Source organism: Bufo bufo, chromosome 1 (genome assembly GCF_905171765.1).
Source record: "Bufo bufo chromosome 1, aBufBuf1.1, whole genome shotgun sequence".
Taxonomy (NCBI): Eukaryota; Metazoa; Chordata; class Amphibia; order Anura; family Bufonidae; genus Bufo; species Bufo bufo.
Window position 1 is genome coordinate 114797428 of NC_053389.1, and position 19190 is coordinate 114816617.

The 19190-nt window shown below is 42.8% G+C and overlaps 1 protein-coding gene across 2 annotated transcripts in view; it reads left to right on the forward strand.

Moving 5' to 3' along the window:
- Nucleotides 1-16263, forward strand: part of SDF4 (stromal cell derived factor 4) — an 82575-nt gene extending 66312 nt beyond the window's left edge. Inside the window, exons 7-9 of one of the 2 annotated variants that reach the window (XR_005778263.1) lie at nt 14955-15007; nt 15570-15729; nt 16097-16263. Coding sequence is in view for 1 of the 2 variants with exons in the window: in XM_040428302.1 (XP_040284236.1) it covers nt 14955-15007; nt 15243-15360 (171 nt within the window). In the remaining variant the exon portion in view is untranslated. Of the gene's footprint in view, nt 1-14954; nt 15008-15242; nt 15730-16096 lie in introns of those variants that run through there. The other variant, XM_040428302.1, reaches the window with a different exon arrangement.
- The last annotated feature ends 2927 nt before the right edge of the window (nt 16264-19190 follow it).

The following is a 19190-nucleotide window of genomic DNA, read 5'->3' on the forward strand; positions in this document are numbered from 1 at the left end:
AACCGGGCCATCTGGGGTCTTAATCCTTTTAAAGTGGGTTTGCTTCGTGCGCTTTTTAATCAGCACAGTTATGGTTTTGTTGCCTTTATCTCTGTGGCCATAACATTTCTGTTTAATCTTGAGGTAGGCTCTGCCACCTTAACATTTAGTAACATTTTCAATTACAGTCTAAGCTTCACCAGGGCCTCATGATCTCGCAGTGTGAGAGATTTCTTATGAGATAACTCTAAGGCTGCAATATGGGCCAGTAGGTTTGGCATACGTGCCATACGTTGTTTTTTAAGATGTGAGCTCAAGGCTATGAGTTCCCCTCGAATGACCACTTTGTGAGCTTCCCAAACATAAATGGGTGAGGCATCCGATGTGGCATTCACTTCAAAATAATTCAGAAGTTTCTTGGAGAGACTCCTAACGTTCGAAGGTGTATCTAAGATCGCGTGATTGAGTCTCCAGGTCGATTCTCTATTAGGCAACTCAGGGATGTTCAACACAAAGGAAACTGGAGCATGGTCAGAAATCGTCATAAAATGAATATCAGTAAGATGAATTTGGGATAAAACTCTATGAATAAAGAGATAGTCCAGTCTCTGATAGGACTTGTGGAGGTTAGAGTAAAACGTATAATCCCTCCTGTTAGCGTGAACCGATCTCCAAACATCACTCAAACTTAACTCTCTTAACCTTTTGTGAACTCTTCTGAGTGCCCTATAGGAGATGGCCGAACGTTTAGATGAGGTGTCGAAAAGCGGGTTAAGAGCGGGTTAAGAGCTAGGTTAAAATCCCCCCCCCAATTATAAGCATACCTGACGAGAACATTGAGATGGTCTGCAGAATTTCACATAACCATTTAACCGTTTTCCCGTTGGGGGCATAGATATTGTATAATGTGACCTCGACATTTCCAAGGGTGCCCCTTAACAGCTGCCCTCAGGATCCACCATCTCTGCTATCAAGGAAAAGGGAACATTCTTATGTATCCCTATACTAACCCCTTGAAGGAGTAGTGATCATAGCATGAGTGGTACCAGGTTTGGTAAAAAGAGTGGGACAGCCTCAGTACCCTACCTTTTCTAAAATGAGTCTCTTGAAGCATTACTACATCAGCTCCAACTTGTTTTAAAGTCTGAAAGACTCTGCTCCGTTTAATTGGATTATTACAACCATGCACATTAAATGTGGCGAGATTAAGTTTTAAAGCCACCATATTGCAATTCTCAAGAGATCATGTGAAAGTACCATGTATGTCCTAAATTCCGACTGTTTAGACAGAAAACAACAAACAGAATTATAAAGGTAGAATACGAGTTTAACATGAACTCCGGCTCCATCGGGAGTTGCAACAGGGGGGTGGGTGATCACCTTCTGTGACGCCTAATCTGCCCACTCCACCAAGGTATCAGCCTGATGAGCAAATAAAGGCTGGGGATAAACTTCTCCCAGACAGGTGATGCACATCAAATAACTTTGATGGTTAAAGTAGTGTATACCTTATCCATTACACCTTAGAGATAACTACAAAAGACCTTTCTAACGGCAGACCTTATCTATCATTGTGAACTTGATAGTCAGCCATTTGCATCTCTGTGCATGGGTCTCTTGCCTCTCGGATTCCTCTGCTTCTTGTAAGTTGTCCAGGGTGGCGGACATGGAAACGAGGATAAGTCCTCATCCTGTGGTATAGGTAGCCATGAGGGACGGAACCTTCACTGGCGATAATTTCAAGGTTTCCCACAGCTGATGTAGGTCGTCTGGGGTGTGTACGATGAGGCGTTGATTCCCAGAGGTAACTAGGACACCAAAAGGGACATTGCCTCTTGCGTTTGTTCAAGAGACTCCACTCTATCTCCAATGTGGTGGATGTCCGCTCTGATGGAAGCAAGGTCTGTGGCGATAGGGGCTAGAGCCCCTGCGACTTTATTCCATATTAAAGAAAACCTAATGGCTGCTGCACGCAATAATCTGGTAGTGCCAGAAAGATTTTGCCCCGTCTCTCTTTACACAGACTTGTCCGCAGCTAGCCTCTTAGACGTCGGGAGTTCCAGGAAGCTATGAAAATCCTGAGAGAACACAGAATTCCATATAGATGGGGCTTTCCAGCTAAATTGTTGATATCCAGAGGAGGAGGCAGCTGGTGGTATCCACTCCATCAGAAGCTCTACAATTGATCTCTAAATGGAACTTATCTGCACCTCGTGGATCTGTGACTTCGCCAAAACCTGCCTCTCCTACGCACTTGGAAGAAGAATGGACCACAGTCAGGCAGAGGAATTCTCTGAATGACTGAACTTAATCGTGAGCAAATAAGCTTTTCTCTTTGTTATTTTTCTTTTTTCCTTAGGGAATAATCCTTCATTGTCTCAGGCCTGTTTAGCCGAATCTGGGACTTTTTGTATCTCCCCTCCTAGTAACGTCACGTTCCATCTGATCTAGGCGTTAGGTGTTCCTTGAGATGGGACCCATGTTTTTTGACCTACAGCTTAACCCCTTCCCGACACATGATGTACTATCATATCATGGAAGCCACTGCATTCCTGCAATTTGACATAATAGTACGTCATGGTGATCGGGCGGGCACCGGACCGATGCGCGCGCGATCACTGCAGGGGCCCGGCAGTCCCTGGTAGCCGGGCCCTGCTGTATCCGCCGGCATCACTTTAAAAGCCAATGCCGGCGGATTAACCCTTTCTATGCTGCGGTCCGTGCTGACCGCGACATAGAAGGGGTATGTGTCGAGTGAGGGAGCGCATCGTTGCTGTGGCGGGGACTCTATTTGTCAGAAGGCAGCCCGATGCCGTGTAGAGGCTGCCCAATGCCTTGCACGGCATCGGGACCTGCCTTCTACGGGTGCCGAGGAGGCAACCTGTTAGTGTACTATTCACTGTAGTACACGAACAGGCAATGCATTACAATACAGATGTATTGTAATGCATTGCAGAGGGGATCAGACCCCCAAAAGTGAACATCAGAAAAAAAAGTTAAAAAAAAAAAGTTTTTCATGAAATTAATAAAGTAAAAAAGAAAAGAAATGCCCCTTTCCCCTTATTTTATAGCAAAAAACAAAACACACATATTAGGTATCGCCGCATCCGTAATGACCGGCTACATAAATATATCGCATGATCCACCCTGTCCGATAAACACCATAAAAATAAAAAGCCATTTTTGTCACCTTACATCACAAAAAGTGCAACACTAAGCGATCAAAAAGGCGTATGTCCCACAAAATGGTATCAATAAAACCGTCACCTCATCCCGCAAAAAATGAGCCCCTACCTAAGACAATCACCCAAAAAATAAAAAAAACTATACCTCAGAACATGGAGACACTAAAACATCATTTTATTTGTTTCAAAACTGCTATTATTGTACTAAAGTTGAATACATAAAAAAAAATATATATATACATATTAGGTATCGCCACGTCCGTAACAACCAGCTCTATAAAAATAGAACATGACCTAACCCCTCAGATGAAAACACCGTAAAAAAAAAAAAAAAAAAAAAACTGTGTAAAAAAAAAAAGCTTTTTGTCACCTTACATCACAAAAATTGCAACAGCAAGTGATCAAAAAGGCATATGCCCCCAAAATAGTACCAAACAGTCACCTCATCCCTCAAAAAATGAGACCCTACCTAAGACAATCAGTCAAAAAATATAAAAGCCATTACTCTGTCAATGGAGACACTACAATATGATTATTTATTGCTTTAAAACTGCTATTATTGTGCTAAAGTGAAATAAATGTATACATATTAGGTATCGCCATGTCTGTAACAACCAGCTGTATAAAAATATCACATGACCTAACCCCTCACGTTAACACCGTAAAAAAATAAAAACTGTAAAAAAAAAGCGCCATTTTTGTCACCTTACATCACAAAAAATTGCAATACCAAGCGATCAAGAAGTAATATACCCCCCAAAATAGTACCAATCAAACAGTCACCTCATCCTGCAAAAAGAGTGCTTACCTAAGACAATTTGTAAAAAAATAAAAAAAGCTATGGCTCTCAGACTATGAATAAATAACGAAAAGTAGACATATTAGGTATTGCCACGTCCGTAACGATCTGCTCTATAAAAAGTCACATGACCTAATCCCTCAGATAAACTCTGTAAAAATAAATAAATAAAAACTGCACCAAAACAACACATTTTTTGGTAACCTTGCCCCATAAAGTGTAATAATGAGTGATCAAAAAATCATATGTACCCAAAAATGGTACCAATACAAATGTCAACTCTTCCTGCAAAAAACGAGCCCCTCCACAAGACGATCGGCAGAAAAAAATAAAAATAGGGCGTTCAGAAAATGGAGATACAAAAGCCTAATTTTTGTTTTCAAAAATTCTTTATTATGTAAAACTGAAACAAACATCATCGAAAGTAGACATATTTGTTATCATTGCGTCCATAACAACCTGCTCTATAAAAATAGCGCATGATCTAACCTGTCAGGTGAATGTTAAAAATAAAAATGGTGCCAAAACATCAATTTTTTTTGTTACCTTGCCTCACAAAAAATGTAATATAGAGCAATTAAAAATCATATGTACCCCAAAATAGTACCAATAAAACTGGCACCTTATCCCCTAGTTTCCAAAATGTGGTCACTTTTTTGAGTTTCTACTGTAAGAGTGCATCAGGGGGGCTTCAAATGGGACATGGCATCTAAAAACCAGTTCAGCTAAATCTGCCTACAGCAGTTTACTACCACATGTGGGGTGTTTCTGTAAACCGCAGAATCAGGGCAATAAATATTGAGTTTTGTTTGGCTGTTAACCCTTGCTTTGTTAGCGGTGAAAAAAATTGATTAAAATGCAAAATCTGCCAAAAAAGTGAAATTCTGAAATTTCATCTCCATTTTCCAATAATTCTTGTGGAACACCTAAAGGGTTAACAAAGTTTGTAAAATCAGTTTTGAATACCTTGAGGGGTGTCGTTTCTAAAATGGGGTCATTTTTGTGTGTTTTCTGTTATGTAAGCCTCACAAAGTGACTTCAGACCTGAACTGGTCCTTAAAAAGTGGGTTTGAAAATTTTCTGAAAAATTTTAAGATTTGCTTCTAAATTTCTAAGCCTTCTAACGTCCCCAAAAAATTAAATGCAATTCACGAAATGATCCAAACATAAAGTAGACATATGGGGAATGTAAAGTAATAACTATTTTGGAGTTATTACTATCTCTTATAAAAGTAGAGAAATTGAAATTTGCTAATTTTTCTAAATTGTTGGTAAATTTGGGATTTTTTCACAAATAAAGGTGAAATATATTGACTCAAATTTATGACTATCATGAAGTACAATGTGTCACGAGAAAACAAGTAAAAGTGTTCCAAAGCTATTACCACATAAAGTGACACATGTCAGATTTGCAAAAAATGGCCTGGCAGAAGAGTGAAAACTGGCCCGGAGTATAAGGGGTTAATGTTTATGTATTTTTGTTTGTTTTTATTCTTTGTTTGTAGCCGGAAAAACTGCTTCACTGCAACTCAAAAATGCTTGGAGCCAGAAAATGTGCAGGTCGCCAGTGATTTGGGTGAGTGAAAGTCGCCAACTAGCGGTCTTACTGGTACATTACAGTGGTACTTAAGTTTACTTCAATTAATGCTAAAGGCTTAAATAGCCCATTCAAGAGATCTCAATTATGGCAGGAGGCCATTAAAACTAAATCTGACATTCTTTGTGTACAAGAGACACATTTGCTTGCAGGCGACCTTCACAGACTCAAACATAAGCGGTTTCCCGTTATAATCTCAGCAACTGCAGATGCAGCGTCCCACTATTGTACTTGGGCACTGCAAAAGTGTGTTTTGTCATATGTTATATCATGTTGTATTTCATCCTTATGTAAAATCCCTGTTACCAGGCTGTCAGGTGCATTACACACATTCCACCACTAGATGGGGGTAGCACCACAGTGTATATATATATATATATATATATATATATATGTATATATATATATCTCTCTCATTTGGAATAACATTGTTTTAGGGATATTTTCATATATTTTTTAATGAATTAAGGATATTCAGGTCTGTGATTTCAGATGAAGTGTGCCTATCTATTATTTTATTGGTTATATTTTTTGCATCTGCAGATCACTGTACCAGAGCGGGGGTCTCACTGTGTCCCTGAAATGAATATGGGATATAGCTGGAGGTGATGACTCTACCACAAGTCAGCGGCATGGTGACAACCGTGTCAGGATCAGATGACCTGCGCTTCAGCAAGAGGCAGATTTCGGGCTCGGTCTCTGCACTCACCCACCGGACTTTCTGCAGTCAGAGGTATTCACTAAAGAAGTGAAATTCCTTCTGCATCAAAGGCAGATTCCAGGCTTGGTCTCTGCAATAACCACTGGACTGGACATTCACCGGACTTTCCGTAGACAGATGTATTCACAAAAGAAGTGAGTTTCCTGCGGCATTAAGAGGCAGATTCCAGGCTTGGCCTCTGCAGAGGTCAACGCACTTGACATTAACCATTGATTTAAGGAAAAATTTACCGTCCTTGTCACGTGCCATCGTTTTTCTCCACTGCCGAGGGAAGGGCAGTCCTTCAGCCATGGTTCCCGAGAAGTTTCCTCCACTAGGGATTTTTCCTCTCATGAGTGCTGAAGGCCCGACTCTTTGAGTCAAAGGCCCATCATCAACAGGGCCACATTTAAGACCAGCGCCCTGACTTCTAACGAGAACATCTACTGTATATTTGATATCTTTTAGTTAATAAAGAAGTCAGTGTATATTAAATAGTGGTGTTTCTGAGCCTCTTTATGAATCTTAATAGTCCAGTGGATGGGGGTACAGGGTGTTGGACCCTTGCTGATCAGATAGTGATGGCCTTTCTTGGTTTTACAGTTCAGCTTTTTTTTTTTATCCCCCTACCTACAGGACAGGTGATAAGTATCTGATCAGTGGGTACTGATGGGTCCCCCATGATCATCAGAATGGGGATCCTGTGTCCCCAAAGAAATGGAATGGTAGGTTGACCATATTCCCTTCTCTTCATTCAATGTCTATGGGACTTCTGGAAATAGCAGAGCATTGTACTCGGCTATCTCCAGCAGTTCCATAAAGAGTGAACAGAGTAGGTATGTGCACGCTCGACCTACCACTTCATTCATAAGGGGACACAGGATCCAGTTCTCATGATCAGTGGTGGTCCCAGATATTCTGTGGATAGGGGAAAGTTTTGTATTGACAGAAACTATCTCCGGACCACATACCCATTGAAGTCAACGGGTCCGCAAAAAAACATGTATGTAACATGGACTACATCCATATTTTATGCGGATCTGCGATTTGCAGACCACAAAACGGATATGGTTCTGTGCATGCGGCATTATACAGATTCTACAAAAAAAAAGAAATAAATCAAAAATTAAGAGGTACAGTCAGCGGTGTACCTCCAACGGAGGCAGACCATGCAGCTGCTATGCGGCCCCTGGAGGACGGGAGCCCGGTATTGGACAAAAGGCCCCGCCTCCTAATTACCTAATTCTCGCTCCTGTCTTGAGGGCTCAGACTTTGCTATTCAGCTCCCTGCTTCCTCTGTCCTGTCCTCGGGGCCCCCCTTTACGCAGCACATCATCAGTTGCTAGCGCTGCACCCGCTGGAGTCCCGACTAGCGCTCTATGTTGTCTCACTGCTGGGTGCTGGGCTGGCCAATCAGCATTAGTAGCGCTTGCAGAGCCTGCTGCTGATTGGCTTGCCTAGCGCCCAGCAGAGAAACTTTAGTGTCCTGTGCCACCGGAGTCAGGATTTTATTCCTCTGCAAGCAACAATATGTGTGGGTGTGAAGTGAACCCCTCATTTTCAGTGCTGAACCCCCAGTTCTGATGCAGAGTTTTACTCTCTCAGCTCTGCAGATGAACCTGAATCTTCACCCTCTCGGTCACTGACACAGTGTAACACTGCCATGCCCTGTTCTGTGTACCCATGTACAGTAAGTGTCCCTGTGTCAGCTTCATGCACTGATGTAGAGACACATTGTTTGTCCTGCTTTAGCCTAAATACACACAAACGTTTGAGTTTTGCAGTCCGCAAATAGCGGATCCGCAAAAAAACGGATGACGTCCGTATGGCATCCTTTTTTTTTGCAGATCCTTTGTAACAATGCCTATTCTTGTCCGCAAAACGGACAAGAATAGGACATTTTCTATTTTTGCGGGGCTACGGAACAGAGCAACGGATGCGGACAGCACATGATAAATGCGGCTCGGATGCGGAACCAAACCATGATCGTGTGCATGTAGCCTTAGGCTACATGCACACAAACGTATTTTGTTTCCTTGTCCGTTTTTTTTTTTTTGCGGATAGGATGTGGACCCATTCATGTCCGCATCAGTATGTCCGTTCCGTAGCCCAGCAAAAAAAAAAATAGAACATGTCCTATTCTTGTCCGTTTTGCGGACAAGGATAGGCATTGTTACAATGGATCCGCAAAAAAAACTGATGACATACGGACGTCATCCGTTATTTTTTTTGCGGATCTGCAATTTGCAGACCGCAAAACACATACGGTCGCTTGCATGTAGCCTTACTGCAAATGCAGTGTGAATTCACCCTAATAGGATAGCAAAGATGGCTGAATGAATACTATACATTACGGAAAAATACTATTAATTGGCCATAGATGAATAGTATTCTATGCATTGTGTGTATGACTTCCTCTGGCGTTCTCTAACCTTGCACATGTTCCATCGTTATATGGAAGGAGACGTAACCATACGTAGTATGAGCTCACAGCATAAACCGATATCAATCACAACCACAGACACCATTTACCTGACTGATGTTAAGTGTCAGATTCTTTTCTTTGTGACAGATCTTTGTGGTAGATACGTACGAGCGGAAGCTACTAAATTCTCGTGTGAGTTTCCACCACAGCTGCAGATATTCTGGCTATCATTCATCTTGAATACTGGAATTAAACGCTTACGTCATGATGTGCACCTGGGAGTCACAGTTTAGGTAACCAGAAACTGCTATAGATCTAAACCTATAATCTGTTGAGATTGAGGAATGAGGAGGCCAAATGTCACATTCCTAAACCAAAATCATAAATGGATCTTTTCTAAATCAAAGCATATCCGCTGCCACAAGTTCTTAAATGTGCCAACCAGTGTCGCATTAGGGGGTCCTGCGGTTGACCAAGGGCCCCCTCCACCTATACAGAACATGTGCACGTCCACTTGTAATTGCTTCATAAACTATCATGGTCCACACAGGAGATATCACCAGTAAGATCTAATAGGTCATTTGTGAATCATCCTATAAGTTATAGACCCTAGTGACAAGTGATTGGCTCCAAAGTCATCTCCAAATGGGGTTGTCCTCTGCTGGACCTTTGGGTCCCATTATTGTCACAGGTGACCAGTGTGATCCTTGTGCCAGCCAGAAGCCCCTGAAAAAGCATCACTCTGAACATTCCCAGTCACTCACATGCCCCCTTAAAGCTGCCAGCCACATGCCACTTCACTTTCCTTAATTAAAGAGTATCTCATGCAGAAAATAGATTGTTAAAGGGTTAGTCTCATCCCGACATTGCATGTCCACAGGTGGATAGGTTTGGATACGATAGGTGTGGGTCCCTGACCCCCATCTCATGGCTGCTTCGTAGAAAAAGTTGGTCCCAGTTCTTGAGCTAAATATCTCAGAGGTTAGACCCGCACCTATTAGGAACGTATGACTTATTTTGTGAATATGCCCACAGATGTCAAAATGGGAATACCCCATTAAGGAAAAGCTGGGATATCCTGGCTAAATGACTACCAGTTCTGTTCAGAGCACCATAAACAATGAACCCACGTAGTCACCTGGAGCACTGGCTAGTATAAAGCTGCAGAATAGATTTCTTTGGTACTCCTTTCCTTATCTCACCCCCATTGGGGGATGCAAACGACTTGTATATAGATTGTTCTCAAATACACTCGAAGACATTCATTCCTATGCTAATAGCTAAATCAAATTGTTTCCCTGATTAATAACATTTTCATTACTAGGGGTGGATACAAGCAGCTGAGGGCCCCAGTGCAAGAACAGTATATGGACCTCTTGTTATCAAACATCTCCCCTTTGTTTCTCAAGATTATCCCATATAGAGCGCCCCCTTTTGTCTCTCCGGCAGCAATTACACCACGCAACAAAAAAAACTTTTCGTCTGCTACTGGGCAAAAACCATTTGTCCTATACTAAATCGAGTGTGCGGATTACAAATCCGAAGTCAGAATTGTTGTAACACGTCACAAAATTTTGCTATGCATAAGTATGCCTAAAGGAATTAAGCACTTGGAAAGCATTGAATCATTTAGAACAGAACGAGTTTTACTCCAACAATAACCTGATCTACATCAAAGTTTGCGTAGTAAACAGTGTATGAAAATGTAATGGAATAACAAAATTTCAAAAAGTCTTGTTTTTCAGTTTAAAAGTCTTACTTGAGCAAGGCCCAGTACTGTTAAAAGTGCTTCCGGCATCTGCTTTTGCGTTTGTGAACGGTCATATTTTCCAAACCAGCAGTAGTCCCCCATCATGTTGGGATTCCAGCGGCCTTGATACCGGTTCTCCATTGTAGAAATATCTTTATGGAACTGCTCTCCATGTTCATCACTTACGTGTCCCAAATTGGGTGGGAAAAAGTCAAGATGGGAATGTAAGAAATGCACTTTCAATGACATTCAGCAGCCAAGTTGTTCATATGCTGTAAGCATGTTGTCTGCTAATTCAGCATAGTTTGCAGCTCGTCTGTTCCCGAGGAAGTTCTGCACTACTAGCACAAATGCATCCCAAGCTGCAAGACGCACTCGCTTTGTCCGATTCTTGCGCTGATCATGAGTGGTCTATTTGCCACATATGTAGCAGAAATTGTCTGGATCGTTAACACATTTGCGTTTATCCATCTTAAGTTTTAAAACTGATAGCACTATAACAGATCACTTTATCAAAATCTGTCCAGCTTGCCTTATATACTTACTACTGTCATCAGCCTGAGTGCGTCCGAACAGGTCTGGACATATCTGCAATATAATGCATTAATATTATAACTGAAATCTAGACGTGTCAAGCAAATTCCGAGTTCATATTTGGAATCCGTGCGCTCATTTTAGTATAAATGACATGTTTTTCTCTCAGTAGAAAAATCATTGTTGCGCGGTGTTATTAGCCATGAAATTCATTAGCTCAGGTTTTTACTTGCAGTACAAAATAGATTTTAAGGTGACAAGACTCCCTTACTTATTGGGCCCCTGCAGCTGCAAAGGTGGCACCACTGGTATGTCCGCCTCTGTCCAATACCAGAGCAGTGATTATCGCCAACGTCAAACGACTGTTTCCAGTAATTTACAAGCAATTATTTCCACTAAACGAGATTGGAACGAAAAAATCATGAATCCAGCCTCAGCCCGTAGCTCAGATATATTTAGTGCTTTTTATTCATTGATGTGTATGTACCACCACAATCGCCCCCTCGCCTTTTTCTAATATGTTCACACAGTGTTAACCACATCAGTACATGAAGTTTTTGAAAGGTAAAGCACCGGCAGACATGAGCCCACCCATCTCGGCATCCAAATCACAAAGGAGATTTCTATTAAACCATTGTATTTGAATTTAGTGAGACATTTAGACCACTTTCTCACGGGCGAGTATTCCGCGCGGATGCGATACGCGAGTTGAACGCATTGCACCAGCACTGAATACCGACCCATTCACTTCTATGGGGCTGTTCACATGAGCGGTGATTTTCACGCATCACTTGTGCGTTGTGTGAAAATCGCAGCATGTTCTATATTCTGCGTTTTTTACGCAACGCAGGCCCCATAGAAATGAATGGGGCTGCGTGAAAATCGCAAGCATCCGCAAGCAAGTGCGGATGCGGTGCGATTTTCACGCACGGTTGCTAGGAAACGATCGGGATGGAGACCCTATCATTATTATTTCCCCTTATAACATGGTTATAAGGGAAAATAATAGCATTCTGAATACAGAATGCATAGTAAAATAGCGCTGGAGGGGTTAAAAAAATAATAATAATAATTATTTAACTCACCTTAGTCCACTTGCTCGCGCAGCCCGGCATCTCCTTCTGTCTCCTTTGCTGAACAGGACCTGTGGTGACGTCACTCCGGTCATCACATGATCTTTTACCATGGTGATGGATCATGTGATGACCGGAGTGACGTCACCACAGGTCCTGTTCAGCAAAGGAGACAGAAGGAGATGCCGGGCTGCACGAGCAAGTGGACTAAGGTGAGTTAAATAATTTATTTTATTTTTTTTAACCCCTCCAGCGCTATTTTACTATGCATTCTGCATTCAGAATGCTATTATTTTCCCTTATAACCATGTTATAAGGGAAAATAATACAATCTACACAACCCCGATCCCAAGCCCAAACTTCTGTGAAGAAGTTCGGGTTTGGGTACCAAACATGCGCGATTTTTCTCACGCGAGTGCAAAACGCATTACAATCTTTTGCACTCGCGCTGAAAAATCGCGGGTGTTCCCGTAACGCACCCGCACCTTTTCCCGCAACGCCCGTCTGAAAGAGGCCTTATACTTATCATACGAGGAAATTGCATACATAACAATTCCATGATAAAATGTTAGCTAGGGACCTCGCTAGCTAAACTGATCTAAACTTAGAGTACCATTGTGGTGTGGGATAATATAGGGGGTAGGTATCTCATTTATAAGCTTTATGAATCTATATTCAGATCTCTCAACATGACACTGGGTCATATGCTACGTGGGGACAAGCCACCACTGGGGCCAGTCATTGCAGCCGCACACGTGACCTCCAGCTGTGTCGGTGTGGAAGGGAATATTGCCAAAGCATTCCCCATACTTTGAGACTGACTGTCCATCCGTATCTATGGCTTTGGCACCTCTCAGTCCAGGAACAGCAGAATGACTTTTTGCATGCCTGTGGTTCTGCAAAGTGTCTTTAGAGAAAGGGAGTCTTTAACCACCATCATTGTTTCTGCTCATACGCTAGTATTGAAAGAATATTGCACTGTAATATACTGTGGAACTGTGCCTTCTGCTGCTATTTGTACTACAACCCCTGTCATCAGTTTAGTAAAGAGAGACTTTATTTATTGATAATAACGGGCCGGGTTATTGTCTCCATCGTCCACCAGTCCTGCCTTACACATGGCAAAACATCCAACATCAAGGGCACCCCAATCAACATCAGGCAGGAGCCCCAATACCAAGGTGTGCTCAGAGGGAAGAAAGGGTGTGTCCTCAAGTCACTGCACGACAATAGGGAGTGCAAGAGTAGAGATCACCACTGTGATCTGTGAGTACTGCCACCACCTTCAGAGCCTCAACTACCACCCCCTTCTCCACGCACTCCCCAGCGGTCCGCTGCACATATGTACACCAACACAATGGTGTTATATGTTAAAGGGATTCTGTCACCTCGTTTTCGGTTATAGAGCTGCGGACATGCACAGCTAGATCGCCGCTAGCATGTCAGCAATATACCGGTCCTAAAGGGCTGTGTGCTTTTATTGTGCTTAAAAAATTATTTAATATATATGTAAATGACCCTTGTAAGGTGCCCAAGGGGCTGTACGAACCTTCCTGGTGCCCAGCCACGACCCACTGTGAAGGGGCCCAGCACCGAATGTATCCTCCGAATCTCCTCCTTTCGTCACACTTAGATTGCCGTAATCTCGTGATGCGCAGTTCCTTTCCTGAGGCTGATGCCAGCACAGGGAAATAACACTATACCGGCACTGCGCATGCGCGAGCTCTCGCATCGCAAGATTACGGCAATCTAACTGTGACGAAAGGAGGAGATTCGGAGGACATAGGCGGTGCTGGGCTCCTTCACAGGGGGGCGTGACTGGGCACCAGGAAGGTTCGTACAGCCCCCTGGGCTCCTTACAAGGGTCATTTACATATATATAAAATCATTTTTTAAGTACAATAAAAGCACACAGCCCTATAGGACCGGTATATTGTGGACATGCTAGCGGCGATCTAGCCGTGCATGTCCGCAGCTCTATAACCGAAAACAAGGTGACAGAATCCCTTTAAACTTGACCTGCCATGTAGATTTCCATGAGTTTCAAGTTCTGTGTCTTATGGTTAAAGGGGGTTTCCGGAAGCAGAATATTGATGACCTATCCGCAGGATAGGTGATCAGTATTTAATCAGTGGTGGTCCGACTCCCAGGGCTGCCACCGATCAGCAGTTTGATGAGTTTGTGGCACTCCAGTGAATGCTGTGGCCTCCACACAGCATATCAAGCACAGCGCAGTACTGTACATTGTATAGAGGCTGTACTTGGTATTGCAACCCAGGTCTATTCAGTAGAATGGGACAGAGTTGCACATAGACCAATGAACGTGACATCATTTTACTAGGAAGAATCTACAACGCTAACCAATTGGCTGTGGCCTCTTAAAACAGCAGATCAACAGGGGTGCCACGAGCCGGACTCCAAACGATCGGATATTGATGACTTATCCTGAGGATGGGTCATCAATATTTTACTACTGAATGACGTTTGCAGGGCAAGGACAGAGGTTTGGCATGGTGGGGGGATGTCAAGATACCTTTAAGGAGGGGCGTGGGGGAGTAATTGGAAAAAAACAACATTATGCCTTTAAATTAAAGGGCATCTGTCAGCAGATTTGTACCTATGAAACTGGCTGGCCTGTTGCATGTGCAGTTGGCAGCTGAAGGCATCTGTGATGGTCCCATGTTCATATGTGACGGGATATAGGAGGAGCTGGTGGCGCAGCTTCCTGTTTGTCTCTTTGCTCCAGCCAGACGGTCACACGCCTGCCTGCCAGCCAGCCTGTCCACCTGCCTGCCAGCTTTATTTAGGCCGTCCGCCTTATTAATTTTTTTCTAAAAATTACAAGTAAGTAATATTTTCATGGGTCTGTTGTCTTCCGTAAAGTGCAAATTTTAATTAATTTTTTTCTATAGGCATATCTTCTTCAAGTGAGGCCGAAAACTCTCCTCCTCGCCGACATGATACGGTATGTCAAGTTGGGTAACATTCCCAACTGTAATTTTGTGTAATTATTCTAATTTTATTTTATTAATTTTTTTTCTCAGTCATCATCTCTGGAGGAGATGCCTCCTGGCCATGAAAGTCCGACAGAGGAGGAAGAGGGGGTTGGAGGACAGCAAACAGTAGGTGTTTAAATTTTTTTCTTCTTAAAGACGCATGTTATTGTATGTTCTTAAATTATAAAAAAAAAAAATTGGTAGTTTACAGCCATCTTGTCCCGTTGCCTCTCAGAGAGATTGTCGAGCCTCTGCCAGAGGAAGTCTGGGAGCACGCACCGGTCGTGTGAGTATTTTCAATCAAAGTCTTTTTAATTTTTAAAGTTAAAAATATTATGTTAATTTTTTTTAAGGGTTCCCGAGTCTCCACCAGAATGGATGAGGAGGACGTCGGCAGTTATTTTTTTTATTGACAATGACCTCCTCATCCAAATGGTGGAGGAACGACCACCGTTGTGGGACCACATGACCATTTTTGATGTCAACAAATCATGTATTTTAAAGACAAATTTTTTTTTTTTGTTGTTCCAGGGTCGACAATCGTGGTTCGGTGGCGGTCAATCAGGGACCGCTACAAGAAAGATTATAACGAGGAACTTCTGCGTCCGAATGGCTTGGGAAGAGCCTCAAGGCGGACATATCGCTATTCTGCCGCCTTGGGGTTCCTACGAAGAACCCTAGAGCTGCGACGGTAAGATATTATGTTTATACAGATTATGAATTATGTTCTCCAATTGATGTGTATGGCCCAGGCAGACTGTCATTTGGCACTCTGTCTTGGACATCCACATAGTATTTTGTGTAGTAGAGATGAGCGAAGCGTGCTTCAGATTATACATCGGAAGTTGCTTTCCAAAAAAATAATAATACTGTACATAAACACTTCTCTGTACACTAATAGAATGTATAGGCTCTATCTCTGTACAGTATTTGTATGAAAAATTTTTGCAATGCAACTTCCTATGTAGCATCAGAAGTCACTTTGCTCACCTCTATCCAGAGGTTCTCCACCGAAATACAATTGCTAATTGTGTTTTTTTTTTTTCTTTGCTTTACAGAACAGCAAGCAGTACTCGGGCGCCCGAAGTTCCCCAGGAGGCGGTCTCTGAAGAGCCGGCCACCTCGGGTCCCTCTCGTCCAGCTCAAGCAACTGGTTAGGACCTCAATGTTCCCCTACCTGTGCCCTCTGGTGACGCAACGTTGGCCACTTTAGCACCACTATTTGAGGCCCTCATTGCTTCGCCAGAGGTCAGGTAGGAGGCGGACTACGAGGATCTCACAACGCTCGCTTACGAGTCCTTGATGGGATTCACAAATAGAGTTGCCGCTTTGGAGGATAATTTGCGGTGTCTTCAGGAGCGGGCGGTGTTGATGTCGCAAATGAGTCCGGTGCATCACTATTTGATATCGTTGCTCCCCGTGATGGAACAGTTCACGCCCGACCAACTGTTTGAGGCCAGAAGACAAGTGGACTGCGTCTTGTGGCAAGTGCAACACCGCCCAACATCCCTTCCCCCGCCCCAGCCCTATCCCCCATCCCACACCTATCCCACACCTATCCCACACCTATCCCACACCTATCCCCCTTCCCAGCCTCCCCATCCCCCTTCCCAGCGGCCCCATCCCACTTCCCATACCCCCGAGCTATTTTCTCACCACTTTTCTCCCTCTCCTCCTCATTACTATCCTCCAACCTCTTTCACCACTCCCTCTTCTCTAGCTCGGGAAACTCCATCTCCTGCCCAATCCTCCACTTTAAATACTCCCTCTGTTGCACTTCCCCCAACACGCACGTATTTGTCCACAGTGGCAGAAGAACAATCGGACAGAGGGGCTCCAAACCGTGCACTTCCCTCCACCCCCCCCCCCCCACCCTTCTAGTTCCCCCAGGCCTTTTTATAGGCAATTATAAATAAGTTTTTTAAAAAATTGTTTTTTTTATATATTTATTTGATCAAAAATTGTATTTATTCTTAATAAATGTTATTTGTTTTAGAAAATGTTTGTGTTTTGTTTTTTTTTTGTTTTTTTTTAAACAAGTGGATCCAAAATGGCTTCTCTTGGAACACCTTAAAATTTCCCGGCACTGGTGGAGCGACACAAGTATTTGTCGCTCCTACAGCGTCGGGAGATTATGTTGACAATCAGTAGTGTGTAGAAGAGAGGCCTGACATAATATTACAGCGATGGAAGAGCGACGCAAGTATTTGTCGCTCCTCCAGTGTGGGTAGATCAATATATGCAACTAGACTCAATGTATGGTTTTAAAAAGAAAATTATGAAACAGACTAATTTTACAAAACCGGTTTTGAAAAACAATACATACTAGTGTATCCAACCACCAACATAACCACACAAACAAACTTCATCAAGATTATATTCAAATTGAATGAAAAAAAAATTAAGAACAATTTTAATTATTCGGTCCTTCCAGTCTACTCTTCCTTCATCGGAGCAAAAATATTCAGTAAAGGAGTCTCTCATCCTGGAAACTGCTACAGTGGTCCGTGGGCCAAAGCTTTCAATACTGGCCAACTCGCTGTCTTCAGGAATCTCCTGGACATTTAGCGGTTCTTTTATGAGGAGGTAGCTTGTGTAACAGGACTGCTGCCTTTACTACCTCGTCAACAGTTTCTATTTTCAGTTGAATTGGTTTGGTGAAAATCCGCCATTTAGCTACCAGAATGCCAAATGTGCATTTCACCGTTCTGTGAGCCCTAGTCAGGCGGTAGTTAAATACTCGTTTGTTCCGATTTAATCCGCGGCTGATATAAGGTTTAATGAGATTGCCACACATCTGGGACGCCTCATCACCAACCAACACAAAGGACATGGGGGCAGCATCCCTACCTGGTAGAGGTTGAGGTGGTGGGAAATCAAATTGTCTATTGTATACCCTTCGCCCCATGTCAGAATTTTTAAAGACCATGGAATCATTGGTTTGGCCGTAAGCCCCAACATCTATTGCTACAAAAGGGTACTGGGCATCAGCTATGGCCATTAATATAATTGAAACATATTTTTTGTAGTTAAAAAACTCTGTGCCTTGGGGCTTGATAATACGTATGTGTTTCCCGTCTACTGCCCCAAGACAGTTTGGAAACTGGCACACCTCCCAAAATTTTTTTTAAATTTCAATCCACTGTTGCCTGTTTGGATGTGGGATAAATTCTGCATGTGACTGCTCCCACAAAGCACGGCACGTATCCTTAACAATAGAGAAAACGGTGGATATTAACAGCTGAAACTGATAATGGAGGGACGTCAAACTTTCTCCTGTTGCCAGAAATCTATCAGAACCAAAAAAAAAAAATGTAAATTAAGATGAGCAAATATGTAAAAAAATGCAAAAAACAAACAAACATACGAGCTATATTATTTGCCTGCCCTTGTTTGGGACCTTATACTGGACATACCACCGTTAAATGCTCAAATGCTTTCCTTTGTTCGGTGGTCAATTTCAACGGACAAAGGACATTGATTTGGAAATCTAGTGAGGGAACGGGCTCTCGTTGTAGAACGATAGGCGTATGCTTCTGGCTAGCATTGCTCACAGTGCTGTCAACGTCTCTAAGGCTAGGTCTACACGACGAGATGGATTTTTCTGCGACTGTCGCGTCGCAGTCGCAGCATGTCGCATGTTGCAGTGAGACACCATAGACTGCCATTATAAAATTCTTGCGCTACAAATGTTGCAGTGTAGTTGTATCCTATCTGTCGCGCAGCAAATGTCGTCGTGTAGACCTAGCCTTATAGTCAAGATACGGGTAAAATCATGACCATAAGAGCCGGTGAAGTCACAGTGAACAATACTAATGCAGAGCCTCCAAAGCCCTTGGCCTGCGCAATCAAGAGCAGCTGTAGGTACAGTATAGTATAGTATAAAATAAATAACATTTTAGTACCATGGGGTATGGAAATATGTCAGCTTTCAGCTTTGAACCAGGAAAAGCTTAATAATTTTAACAAAAATAAGTTTATATCAAAATATAAAATAAAAAATAAAATAAAATTACCTTATGGTAAGCATTAAGCGTTCTGCAGGTGAAACACTTCGACGGAAAGTGGTGTCCTGTCTTTCGATGCGATGAGACACTCGTCAAAACTGTCGGCGCTCATCCGTAAGTAGTTATGAAACTTGTCCGGATAGTT